The sequence below is a fragment of the Populus alba genome, chromosome 2 (assembly GCF_005239225.2).
Source record: "Populus alba chromosome 2, ASM523922v2, whole genome shotgun sequence".
In the NCBI taxonomy this organism is placed as follows: domain Eukaryota; kingdom Viridiplantae; phylum Streptophyta; class Magnoliopsida; order Malpighiales; family Salicaceae; genus Populus; species Populus alba.
Window position 1 is genome coordinate 18,209,699 of NC_133285.1, and position 13,014 is coordinate 18,222,712.

General features: G+C 28.5%; 1 protein-coding gene across 1 annotated transcript; it reads right to left on the reverse strand.

The window, feature by feature from the left end:
* Window positions 1–8,976: 8,976 nt before the first annotated feature.
* On the reverse strand, window positions 8,977–11,746 carry LOC118044164 (rho GDP-dissociation inhibitor 1). Its single transcript, XM_035052352.2, has 5 exons — window positions 11,370–11,746; window positions 11,192–11,258; window positions 10,691–10,909; window positions 10,460–10,584; window positions 8,977–9,448 (listed from the first exon to the last, which is right to left on the reverse strand). Exons 1-5 carry the CDS (start codon window positions 11,631–11,633, stop codon window positions 9,371–9,373), a joined length of 753 nt encoding a protein of 250 aa, XP_034908243.1. The 5' UTR covers window positions 11,634–11,746; the 3' UTR covers window positions 8,977–9,370.
* Window positions 11,747–13,014: the final 1,268 nt, after the last annotated feature.

The window sequence follows — 13,014 nt, forward strand, 5'->3', positions numbered from 1 at the left end:
GGCACTGCTGGATTTATTACATGTTATTTTCAGTTTCCAAACTTGGATGGTTCTTTCTCAAAGGGAAAAAATAACGCATGCTTTGGTGGAAATCTTCACAGAGCAGGGAAAAAAATAAGGTGGCATTTCATAATCAAGTATCAACAATTGTTATAAAACTCTTTCTGACACAATGTGTCAGAAAAATAAAAATAAAAAAATTTAATTAATTTGATAAAAATACTCAGGTTAATTTGCATTTTGATTAACAAAACACATGATCTAATTAAAACCAAATTTTGAACTAATTAATTTTTTTATATATAAAATCGATGTTATTTAAAAAAAATATTTTGAATTCCGATCAAATTCATAACCCAAATATTGTCTACAAGTATGTTATCAACTAATTAATATATTTTTTTAATTTTAATTCTTGAAACACCAACCTTATAATTATACCTATTATTATCATAATCTATCTGAATTTAGCGATGAAATTTGTTATATCATTATAAATTGGACTTTCAAAGGATTTTTATTTGATGTATGGCATTGACAGTAGATGTGTAATAGGCTTTTTAATCCAAGTTTTTGAATGTTAATAGTTGTTATGATATGTAATTATTTTTTAAAATGTTTTTTACTTGAAAATATATTTAAATAATATTTTTTTTAATTTCAACATATCAAAATAATTAAAAAATACTAAAATAATATTATTTTAAAGTCTTTGTTTTAATAAAAAAATTTCAAAATTTTTTTAAAATATGGTCCAACCGCCCTTCTAAATAATACCTATATCTATGAAGTTTTTTGTTACACGAACAAATATTATGTTTCTCAAGTATAATATAATATTGTTAGTAATAATATATAGTTAAAACTTTTGAAAGTAACTCATCTTAACTTACTATTGTTGCAAATTAAGGATATAGAAAGAAATTAAGGGGTAAAATTAAAAAAAATATAGTTATTATTTAATTTTATAGTATCTAGAAATCCTAAATTATCTTTAGAATTCAAGTTAAGGAGTTGGTTATATTAAAGAAAAGATAAACATAACCCTAAAACATCATAATTAATGTAACCTACATTGTTTTTTATTTTTAATAATAAAAATACATATTTTGCTCTTTCTAAAGTTGAGAAATTGATATTTTTATTAAAAGAAAAGGGATCACTAAACCTAGAAAAATAATTTGTAAACCTAAGAAAATAACAAGACAAGAATGGAAATAAAGGAATTAAATCAACTATTATTAATGGGCTTATCACATGAAATTCATTTTTCACCAAACCTCATGTGGTTTTTCTTCAAAATTTCTTGAAGGTTTTCTTCTTCTTTTTATTTTTAAGAAAAATTATGCATCAATAATCCTCTTCTAAATCTAGGAATGTTTTATTTGTAAAAAAACATGGATATATTTATGAGAATAAGAAAGTGAAAAATACTATTTTAACTATTTTTTTTTATAACTACCTTGCTAGCACATTTATTTTTATATTACATGTAGGCATTTAATTGATTGAGCTTTACTCATCATTAATATATATATATATATATATATATATATATATATATATATATATATCGGTTGATTTAAACTTTTAGAAACCAAATCTACCAAACATCACATGCGGTGATTATTTTAATTATTTCTTGCATCCCTATTAATTACATTTCTTTAATAAAAAAATTTTAACATGTTTGCTAGAGTTATTTTATTGGTATGAATAGTGAAGCTTCACTTTTTTTTTTTTTTTAATTTAGCTCATATTTTTAACAATAGCTCGAGTTGTTTTTGGATCGGTTAAGTATAGACTAGATTATATTAAGACAACTTTCACATATTTAATTTTAAATTCAAGCTAGGCAAAAAGTTGAGATAAGAATATATTTTTTTTCTCACAATTTCATTCTTATATTTTTATTATCAGCCAGCTAGATTGTTCCTAATCAGTCAAGTTGTCTTTGGATGGTCAGTTCAATTAAGTTATGTTAAGACAACTCCCATATAATTTAATTTTAAAATTAGACTGGGTAAGGAGTCAAGTGGGAATGTTTCAAGATTAAACTATTAGATTGAATTTAATTACAATATCAAACAATTCTCTATAGCCTAAATATTTTTTATTACATTAAAAAAATAATTTAACCTGCAATTTAATATGCTCTTCAAAATATTAGGCAAGTGAACTCATGAGAATTTACATTCAAACTGGGTAATATTAATCTCTTAATCATAATTTAATTAATTTTGGCTTTAGTTACAAAGGTGTTGTTTGCCTTCTAAAGTATTGATTTACATTGTGGTCCAATCATGTTTTTTAGATTTGTTTTTTTAAAAGCTTCAAATTATTAATATATTTTAGTATTGTTTTGTATCATTTTAATGTGTTGATGTTAAAAATAGATTTTTGATTTAAAAAATATTATTTTAAAAAATTTTAAAATTTACAATATTTTAAAAAATAATTTTTACCGTACTCTAAAACATGCTTGATAAAACCTAAAGGAAACAACATAATAGAGATTTGTCTTGTCATTGGAGAAGGTCGTATGGCAACATCAAGACCGATCGACCGAATTAGTTGGTTAGAATTTGATTTTTGCACACGGATTTTTTGAATAAACCGTGCCATTACAATTAAGCCAACGGATATCATTATCATGAAGGTCGTCATTAGTCAAATTCATCACCTATCGTCGACACAGTTAAATTCAATTTTGTCAGTTAACAACTTGATTAAGAACTTAATCTAACATTTGAAAGAGTAGCTTAAAAGTTTCTTGTCAAAAATTAATTATATAAGCTTTTCCGTTTGGTAAAAATAATACCAACAAAAAAATGTGTGGAAAAAGAAAAGAAAAGGAAAGGAAAAGGGCTGAGTTGGATTCTTCAACATGGAATGAAAGGTTAATGTCAACCTGGAGCCAGCGAGGCGGCAGGGATCAGATGGAAGGTTACTTTCAAGTGTGGTGGCAGCTGATAAGGTCCTTTCAAGCGGAATTGCTCCTTTTTCTTTTTTCTTTTTTTTTTTTACAATTTTTATGGTCCTTCGAGAGGTCGAATTGTCTTGATTCTCTGAAATATAATGTTAATTTCCATACCTTTTTCCCCTTTCGTGAGTGTCATATGTTGATGTTGCAAAGGAAAGAAAACATATTGACTCTTTTTTCTAAAAAAAAGCGTTATATCAATTAAAAGTATATATTATATAACCTTAAACTTTTCCTGTTAATATATCTCTTGTTCATCTATTTATATATAGGATGATTTTAAAGTTGATTTTATTGAAACAATAATTTTTTCATGATAATGATTTATATTTGTATGAAGGAGAGTTACATGAGTTTCTTAACCTGACCTAACACAAGGTTTGGAAATAAAATTGTTATATCTTGCACGAAACATGAACTTATATATCTTGCACAAACAATTTTTTTTTTTTTTTATATTCAAGCGCGTATGCATAGTCACATACTCATTTGGTGAATTTTTTAAAAAAAAATATCCTATCGTTTTAAAAATAGCAACAGATTCAGATCTTCAAGATTTAGTAAACATCACATACTCATTTAAGCAGTAGAAATTTAAATGAATGATATGCCATTGTAGACTGTTCCAAAAAGGATTTGAAAAAGGTTTTACCTTCCGAAATGAAAGGGAATGATGATAATGTAATTGTGGTATATATTGTTAAAGAATCATTTTAATATAATAATTTAAGTTTTTAGATAAGGTTTCAAGATATGATTTATATTATTCTCTAACACTCCTTTCAAATGAAAGTTCTTTGGACTTAAAATTTATACAGACCCACACTATCTTGTGCTTATTTTTTATCAAATAAATAAGGATGATGAGATTTGAACTCGTAACTGCTTGGTCATCAAGGCTCTGATACCATATCAAAAAATCATCTCAATCCAATAACGTAAGTTTTTAGACGAGGTCTTGAGATATGATTTATATTACTCTTTAACATGAACTTTCACTATTCTTGATGGTACTGAGGTGTTAGAATCATATGTGAACTCCTTCAAGTAAAGTTGATATTAAAAAATAAATAAATAAATAAAAAGGCACAAGATGAGAAATGGTGCTTTGGTTAATATTTTTCGATGAGTGAACCTTGTTTTTTTTTACTATTAATGGAAGATATAGATATCTACCTATGTCATAATGTTTTTTTTTTTTTTTTTTTAACTTTATTTGATCATCATATACCTATTTGGAATGTAAAAATTACAAGAGTAATGATTTTACTATCTTTTATAATTGTATACTTATTTCTAACCTCATGTTGTCTACTTATTAAACTACTATGATCTCCTCAACAAGATGTGAGTTGAATGCACTAAAATCATATCACACGGAACCTCATTAACATACTTTCCAATAAAAAATAAAACCAAAACTTGTTTAGTTATTTTCACCTCACTGACTATCACAATCTATAAGGTTTATGATGCTTAATAATACACAAGTTTAGTTTACTAACAAGGGTAATACTAGTTACATTAACACAACTTCCATTATCTATCATCTTGTTTTGTACATGGCAACATGTATGAAAGATATATATATTTTTTTATCAATATCTTCTTCCTCAACCTGAACTTGAAGTATATGTCTTATAACTAAGGCCTCACCCTTGTCATAACCCAATTTTGAGTTTCCTAACAAAAAATAATAAATAATTTATTTTTTAAAAAAATATTAAGTAACAACATGATAAAAATATAACTCAAATTAATCCGTTCATGCATTTTCATTCAACAGTGGATAAATAAATTTGGGTTGTTTTTTAAGAAGACTTAGCCACACTAGCCTCCTACATCGTGAGCAGACAATTTATAAGGTTTATGATGCTTAATAGTACACAAGTTCAGTTTACTAATAAAGGTAATATTAATAACATTAGCACAACTTCCACTATTTATAATCAAATTAAACATGTTTTGTACATGGCAACGTGTATGAAAGATATTCTTTCTTTATTGATCAATATCATCTTCCTTAACTTGAGCCTAGAGTGTATGTCTTATAACTAAGACCTTACCCTTGTCATTACCTAATTTTGAGTTTTCAAATAAAATATTAGTTCCTTTAGTTAGGTTCGGCCAAAGTAAAAATAATTAAATTAAATTAGTGCAAATAACCTTAGGAGATCATAATTAAACGAGTTGCTATGTATATGGTGAAGGCATGGTTGTATCTAAGGAGGAAGAAGGGATTGAAGATAAAATTAGAGATACTTTGTTGCCCTGATTCTTGAAGGAATTTGTACATGAAGATATAATCTAGGTAGGGTCTTTTCATAGAAGTTGTATCCAGGAATGTTAGCTTTCCAAGGAATCTGACCTCGCTTAATTTGGAGTCCTAGAACTCCATATATGAATAAAAATCCGAGGGAAGTTCGAGTTGTCACCCCTGCTGACAGATTTGGCCAAGTCGACAAAATGACAAAATTTAGCCATATTAAGGGTGAATTTGTTTTTCTCACCCTTGGTAAAATGTGTAATATTATGTCTTGATCTTTGGAAATGAATATTGTCACCATCGCTGCTGTTATGTTGTGATATATTGATTAATATGGAATAATGATGAATATTTGTGGTTTCAGGAGGAACCATTAGAGGAGTGCAGCAACAACAAGGGAACGCAAGTCGAGCATCTACCGTAGATAGGTATTTCATACCTAAATCTCCTCTAGTTAATAATTATTTTAACTATTTGTTGAATTATAAATTTTAATGCCTATTGATGAGACATAAAAAAAAAAGGGAAAAAGGAAATGAAAAACTAGATTTAAATTATGGGTCCTTTTAGAGGAAATGAACGGTGAACTTTATGGATGACCATTCCTCGAATTTGATTAGCCCATCCCAAATACGAGAGGCTAATGATGTTAGCTAAGTTGGCTAACATCAGCACGATCGATATAAAGGAGGATGAATATGGAATTTGATTAGCTATTCAAATTCAGAATAATTAACGATATCAACGGGTGACTTTGATATCGACAAAACTCATGGAACTTGATTAGCTTTCTGAGGTGAAAGCTATTGATGTCAAGAATCCTTGACATCGGCATACCCAAAGACCTTCCAAGGTGACATGGAGCATTGATTAACTATGCCTGGAAATAGTTAATGATACCAATGGTTACGTTAGTGTTGGCATTCCCATGAACTTAATTAGTTAATCCCGGGATGGGCAACTAAAGACACTAATAAGGGTCATTAGTGTTGGCAGTAACCTTTCTGATTTGGGAGGAAGTGGCAGGGTGGATAACCTCGATCAGAGCTTGGAATACCTATAAAAAAAGGGGGTAGAAAAGGAAGAAACATGATCGAACAAATAATGGAAGCTTCTCGGAAGGATAAAAAGGGGACATAGTTATGGAAAATGTATTACCTAATCCTTAAATTGCTAGTTGTTGTATATAGAATTGCATATGACTCAAATAGATGAATGTGTTGTATATTTCTTTTTTTTTTCAATTGATTGTATTCTTATTTTATTTATTTTGAAAATTATAAATTGCAGGTCCTTTTCATTCATTTTAGGAGTAGAATTTAGGTTCTTTACCCTTTTTTTTTTTTTTTTATATATATAAGTTAGGAACTTAAGGATTATTTATGTATTTTATTATGGAGTAATCATGTAACCCGAACATAATAGTATTCTTCTTGTATTATTTTGTGTTTGGAATATTAAAATGTATTAATTTGAGCTTGGAATTTTATAATGCACTAGTTTATGTTTGTAACGATAAATTGTGTTGTGTTTGTATTTTGAAATTTCAATGCTTGGATGCTTCTTTTAATTACTCATTTATGCATGTTAAATGAGAGGGAAATTGAGTTAATAGATTGTCCCGATTATATTCCTAAATTATTTTGTGTTTGGAATATTAAAATGTATTAATTCGAGCTTGGAATATTATAATGCACTAGTTTATGTTTGGAACAAAAAATTGTGTTTTGTTTTGTATTTTGAAATTTCAATACTTGGATGCTTATTTTAATTACTAATTTTTGCATGTTAAATGAGACAAAAACTGATTAAATAGATTATCCCAGGTATATTCCTAAATAAATTGAATAATTGAGTTGGACTAACTACGGATATGTTTATGGTTGGGATGTAAATACAAAATGCTTACAGAGTAAATTGTCGATAACTTAAAACCTCCCGATATAGGGGAGACTTTACTGAAACTTCATTAGAAATTTTGGTGAACTCAATGTAAAATCCTAAAACACCAAAATTATATATTTTTTACCCCATTTACTCATGTGAAAGATAAATTGGTTAACCAACGAGGTTGTTACATTTCTCTTATACCTAGGTATCAAACATTTGTGTATGATCAATTTGCAACAAACTTTAACTCAGAATTGAAACATTAATAAAATGATATAAAAAAGAGCCCAAATTTAATATATTGTGTGATTTCACCCTAAATAACAAGTAATTCACTTTTGAAGTGATTTCAAGATGATTTGATTCGGTTTCTTTATTGTTTGTGTTTTCATAACAAAATTGAATCTAGCTTAAATAACATCTATTTTTTCTTCTTCTTTCTTTTTCTACCTTTTTATGTTACTGATATGTTCAGGGATAATAAAAAAAAAAAACAAAACTTTTTCTGGTACTAAAAAGTTGAAAACACAAAGAGAAGAAGAAAACTAAAAAAATCACAACTAAACTTATGGAACATAAAGAAAACAAAATTTTTAGAAAGATATGGCCTAATTTTAGTGTCTAGCTCTAATACCAACTGATGCGAATCTCATGATCATGCAACTCATAACAAGATTGACAATGAATCTTGAAAAGTCAAAATAAATCTAATAAGAGCGTGACACAATAAAACACCTATTCTAAGACACCAATACTTTTGGAATAAGAACCCTTACCCTACAAATTTGATTTCATGAACAAGAAGTGTAAGTAAGATGCCATAAATGTAGTAAATCTTCAATAAGTTGATTTAGTTCATTAGAGAATAAAAAAATACAACAATCTCTCTCACAGAAGCTGAATAAAATTAGCAGTGATAATATTATCAAGTCTTAATATTTTATCCTTATATAGAATATTTATTCTCTTGAAAATAATATATATATATATATATAAAACCCTAATGCTAATGGGTCAAAGATGCACCCAATTTAAATAAAGCCCACATTACTTAAAATCAAGTTTAGAAATAATAAGATAAATAAAATCACAGGAAAAATTATTTTTCACCCTTTATGATAGTGAAAAATACCCAAGATAAATAATTGTTGAAGAATTCTTACTAAACAAAAATTAGATGCCTTGTAAAATAAAATTAGTTTTTGACCAATTAATTATTCTTGTTTGATACAAAGTTTTTGTAAAATAAGTAATCCAAAGACTATATATAAGTTTCTAATGGCATTAAAAACTCCTAATGAATGGAATTCTTAATAACTCCTAAAGAAACAATGTTTTTTTTTTTTTTTTTGTACTTTGCTGGCAAATTCTAGACCCAACTTTAAATACATCATTCTCTCTTGTCCGGATGAATTAGTGGGCCTATCATGTATCGTTGAAAATGCATATCTAGTTTCCAATCCAATAAGAATCACATCCAAACTCCTCTTATAGCTTTAAACATGATTGGAAAAGTAGACAAAGGTCTACACTGATATATTTGAATTCATTTAACCTAAATCTCTTGAATATGCTCATTAAACTTTTTTTGGATCCACTTTATTTTAGGTTATAAAATATATGTAATAGACACTTCTAATAGATCTTTTGATGTCAAAGCCAAGATTGCATCATTGATATAGTTTTATCATGGTGATAATGTGATATAATTTTATTTTTTTATAAAACAAAGTGATATAAAGCAAGAAGAAAGAACTAGAGAGAAAATAAAATATGATGAGAAGCAAAAAGATCTCACTAAATCATGTTGAAATGTCCTATATTTACAAGCCAGATACATTAGTACTTGTAGGAGAGAAATAAATAAAGTAAAGGGAGATGAGTATCCATTTAATAATATACTCATATCAGAGTTCAAATTTACCCAAAAAAAAGAGACATGAAAGTATGTCCCAGCTACATTGTTAATACCAGAAAAAAAGAATTGAAGAAGACACGTATAGCTTAATACTAAAATATTCTGCTAAAAAAACTTAAAACAAAATATTATTGTGATAACTGACCACAGAGATGATTACAGGCAGTCAATGGAAGTGGGCACAACAATTAAACATTGGCTGAAGAGGGAAGAAGGCTTGAAGCTAATGAAGGTCAAGAAAATTTATTAATTAATTAGTTAATTAATCAAGGTCGATGTGTGAATTGCTTGTTGGAAAATTGCTGCTGACCATTTAAGTAGCAGCCCATTCTTTTCGAATGTCGAAGGTGTAGTTGATCTCCAAGTAGCACTTGTTATCATCATCAAGAAACTGAGGAAGTTCGAAGAAATTTAAAAAAAAAAAAAAAAAAAAAAGTTAGGACAAAGGGGAGATGCTATGTTGTAATTATTTGCAGCAATTTGCAATTTAAGGACATCTAGTTGATGGCTTTCATTAACAGATGACAGAAATGAAAATACTTTAAAACATAATATTATTAGAAAATAATTTATTACGATATATTCATATAAAAAATATATTAATTTGATATATTAGTTGTTTGTAAATATAATCATACATTTTAAATCATATAGACTTCATTATAAAATTAGGATATCGAAGAAAATAAATTGATTTTCAATATTCTCCAAACACAAAAAATATTTGATAAAAAAAAAACTATTTTAAAAAATTTAATAACTCAAAATTTATCATTTTCTAACTTATTTTATTTCAAATGTTCAAAGATTGGATTTTTAGCTTATTTTTCATTATACAACTAAACATATTAATAAAGTTTACTTTAAAAAATATTTAACAAGGTTTTAAAAAAAAATATATTAATAAAATTTACTTAAATATGTCTATAGTATTATATTTAAAATATTTATATTATATGTTTAGTTACATTTTATAAAATAAACTATATATAAATATATGATATAATAAAATCATTAATAGTGTTTTTACAAAGCCAAAATTAGAAAATCTTTACAATTTATGACATTATCGAATACTATAAAATAATTTATTTTTTAAGAATTTATTTTCTATAAAAACTATTTAAAAAAAAAAAAACTCCCCATAAAACAAAACAAATTAAGAAGACATAAGATATCAACTCAAAGATAGGGTACGTAGGGTAGTATGTAAAGCACCCAAGCAAGAAATGACTTGTGTTTGCTTTAAGAGAATTGCTAGCTTACTTTTTAATCCATGAACTTTAGTACATTTCCACAATGAAGTCCAGAACATAAAATTAGCTAGTGGCAGTGAATTACTCTTCCACAGCTTCCGGCACATTTTTTTACTTTAAAGTAAAGACGAGAGAATTGAACTAACCTTTGACCTTGCTGAGTATGATCCTCTAGCAAAAATGCCCGAGGGCGTGGTCTCTTGTGCGTTCATATGCGTGTAAGGCTCTGGCTGGGGACTATAGGTTCCAAGCATTTCTTTCGAGCTGTCCACTGAATTGATAAAAACTATAGAATAAATGTTGTATCATTACAAAGGGGAAACATTCAAGTGCTTGAAACACAGGTTTTGGCGTGAGTTAGGGTGTCGATAGCTCACCCTTGAGGCCTGTTTTCCAGACAGTGTTGGTGTATTTCAGGCCAGATACAATGTTATTGCTGACTTGGAAGGAGAATTTTAGGTTATAGGGACTGCCTTCTTTCAATGTAAACCATGAGCCTCTGGGCCTCCCGTTCTCAGGAATAGAAAGAACAATGTCAGGTCTGCCAGGAGAGAGGATTGACAGGATAAGAAATTTCACTTCTGGTTCAAGTGTTTCTGCAATTAGTAAAAGAAAAACATGATTTACTGAAAGCAATGGGGAGATGATTAGAAAAGAAGCTCTGTATCGCCTGTATGTATACATGCAGATACCTAATCATTAATTTTCTCTGTTACACCACTAGCTAACAAAATATATGGTGCAAGAACTTTGCATATACACAAGGAAAGGATAATGAGTTCTTTGCATGAACACATAATTAACATCAATTATGAAAATGAAAACGAATAGAAACCAAGATAGGGAAAAAGAAAGTATACGTGACAGCTAGCGAGTACCTCCAATGGTGTTCAAATCCACACTCCCAAGAAGCTGCTCCTTCCATTTCCTCAAGCTCTCATCATCCTGAACTTCCAAAATCCACACATCAACATATGAAAAAGGGATTAGCAAATACATTTCCATAATTTAAAATGCAATGGCGGCAAAGAAAATGAAAAAAAAAAAAAAAAAAACCTTGTCTTTTTCAAGTTGTTCTTTGAGGGTGTACTGTGGACCTAGCTGAATTTTGTTACTTTCGCTCTCATCATCTTCCTCCTCGTGATCAGTTGCATACAAAGAAGTCCCACTCTCACTCATCTGCCTTTCTGTCCTCTCTCCTCCATCATGATCCTCATCATTTGTTTTCATAACCCCACTATTATCTCCTCCTATCGTCTTGTTATTGTCGTCGAACTCCATGTTTCTCGAACTCGATGCAGATCCAATAGCCAAAGACATCAACTTTATGATCAACCAAAAATGTATAAAGATTGAACACAAAAACGTTAAAAGAAAGACTACATGTAAGAATTTGTTATGTCTTGGAAGAAAGAAAAGGATTAAAGAGAATCCAAAATGGGAGCAAAAGGACTTAGATTTTTGTTGTGTTAGAAGAAACCATGTGAGGAAAGAACTAAAACTGTTTTTATCTTAAGGAGAGGAGACCCCATCTAATAGAGAGACAAAAAAAGACCCATGCACAATCCAGAAACAAAAGATCAGCAAAAGACAAAAGAGATAGAAAAAATAATAATTGGGTTCGTCTTGTCTCCTAGCTTTCCTGTAATTTCTATCTCTATTTCTTAATTTTTTGTTCTTGTGGATTGTTTCGAGAGATTCTCAAAACAATTTGAGACAGCTCTCTAGAGAGTTTGAGAGGCCAAAAGATTGGGTAATATGAGGAAGATAAGAACAAGGTCATGTGGTGATCCGAAAGATGAGAGAGAGAGAGAGAGAGAGAGAGAAAGTTACTATTGGGACATGGTGTGTCGACGTACTTCGATGGAACTCAGCCTAAGATTGAGGGTGATGATAGCTGTGCGTTTTGACTCTTTCTTTAAATATTTTTGTAAAAAATCTACCAAGAAAACAAAATCTAGATAAGTACAGTTCATGGAATGTGATCGATGTGGGTGATTTCATAACCACAATTCCATTCACGAATTTAGTAACAGTCCGTCCTCTCGTTTAGATTAATTGTATCACTCTGACATCCCAAATTGAAACCAGGTTTATGATCTTTTCAATTTAGTGAAAAACACCCTTTTTACACAACAAAAATCTAACCTGAAAAATTCATTTCTTTCCATCCAACCTGAGCTTTACTTATTCTCTTAACCATCATTTCTTTGCAATGCATGAATAAAACAATGGGTTTCATCTTAAAGGGTTAGGTTTCTTAATTTAAGCTTACATTTTGTGTTTAATGTAGTAGAAAAAAGTTAAAAGAATAACTAGTCCTAGGAATTAGTAATGACTAGCCTTGGTGCTTGTGTTTTGCTGGGCTAGATTATTTTTTTGTGTAAAAATAATAATTTAATTGTTGCAAGTGTTTTTTTTAAAAGAAAAAAAAAATATATGATTCAAATTATAAATCCAACTGGTATGAATAAAATGAGTTTATTTTAATTATTAAAAAAAATGACAATAGAAGGACCAAACTTAAAAATAAAAGTTATTAGAATATCTTGAGGAAAAAATATATTTTTCAAGAGGAGGCAAATGATGTATATCAATTCAAAGCCCATTAAATATAAAAGAACAAAACGAGGTAAAAAAGGAATATAAAAAACAATTCTAGTTGACCCTAAGTTAGCATAACAAACATGTAACCTCAATA

What these genes read in the sequence shown, in the direction of transcription:
- LOC118044164 (XM_035052352.2), bottom strand. Translation starts at nt 11,633, where the DNA reads ATGTCTTTGGCTATTGGATCTGCATCGAGTTCGAGAAACATGGAGTTC. An exon ending in AACAACTTGAAAAAGACAAG is followed by an intron (nt 11,259 to 11,369) that starts GTTTTTTTTTTT and finishes TTGGAAGTTCAG; the next exon opens with GATGATGAGAGCTTGAGGAA. An exon ending in CTGGAAAACAGGCCTCAAGG is followed by an intron (nt 10,585 to 10,690) that starts GTGAGCTATCGA and finishes TTATCAATTCAG; the next exon opens with TGGACAGCTCGAAAGAAATG.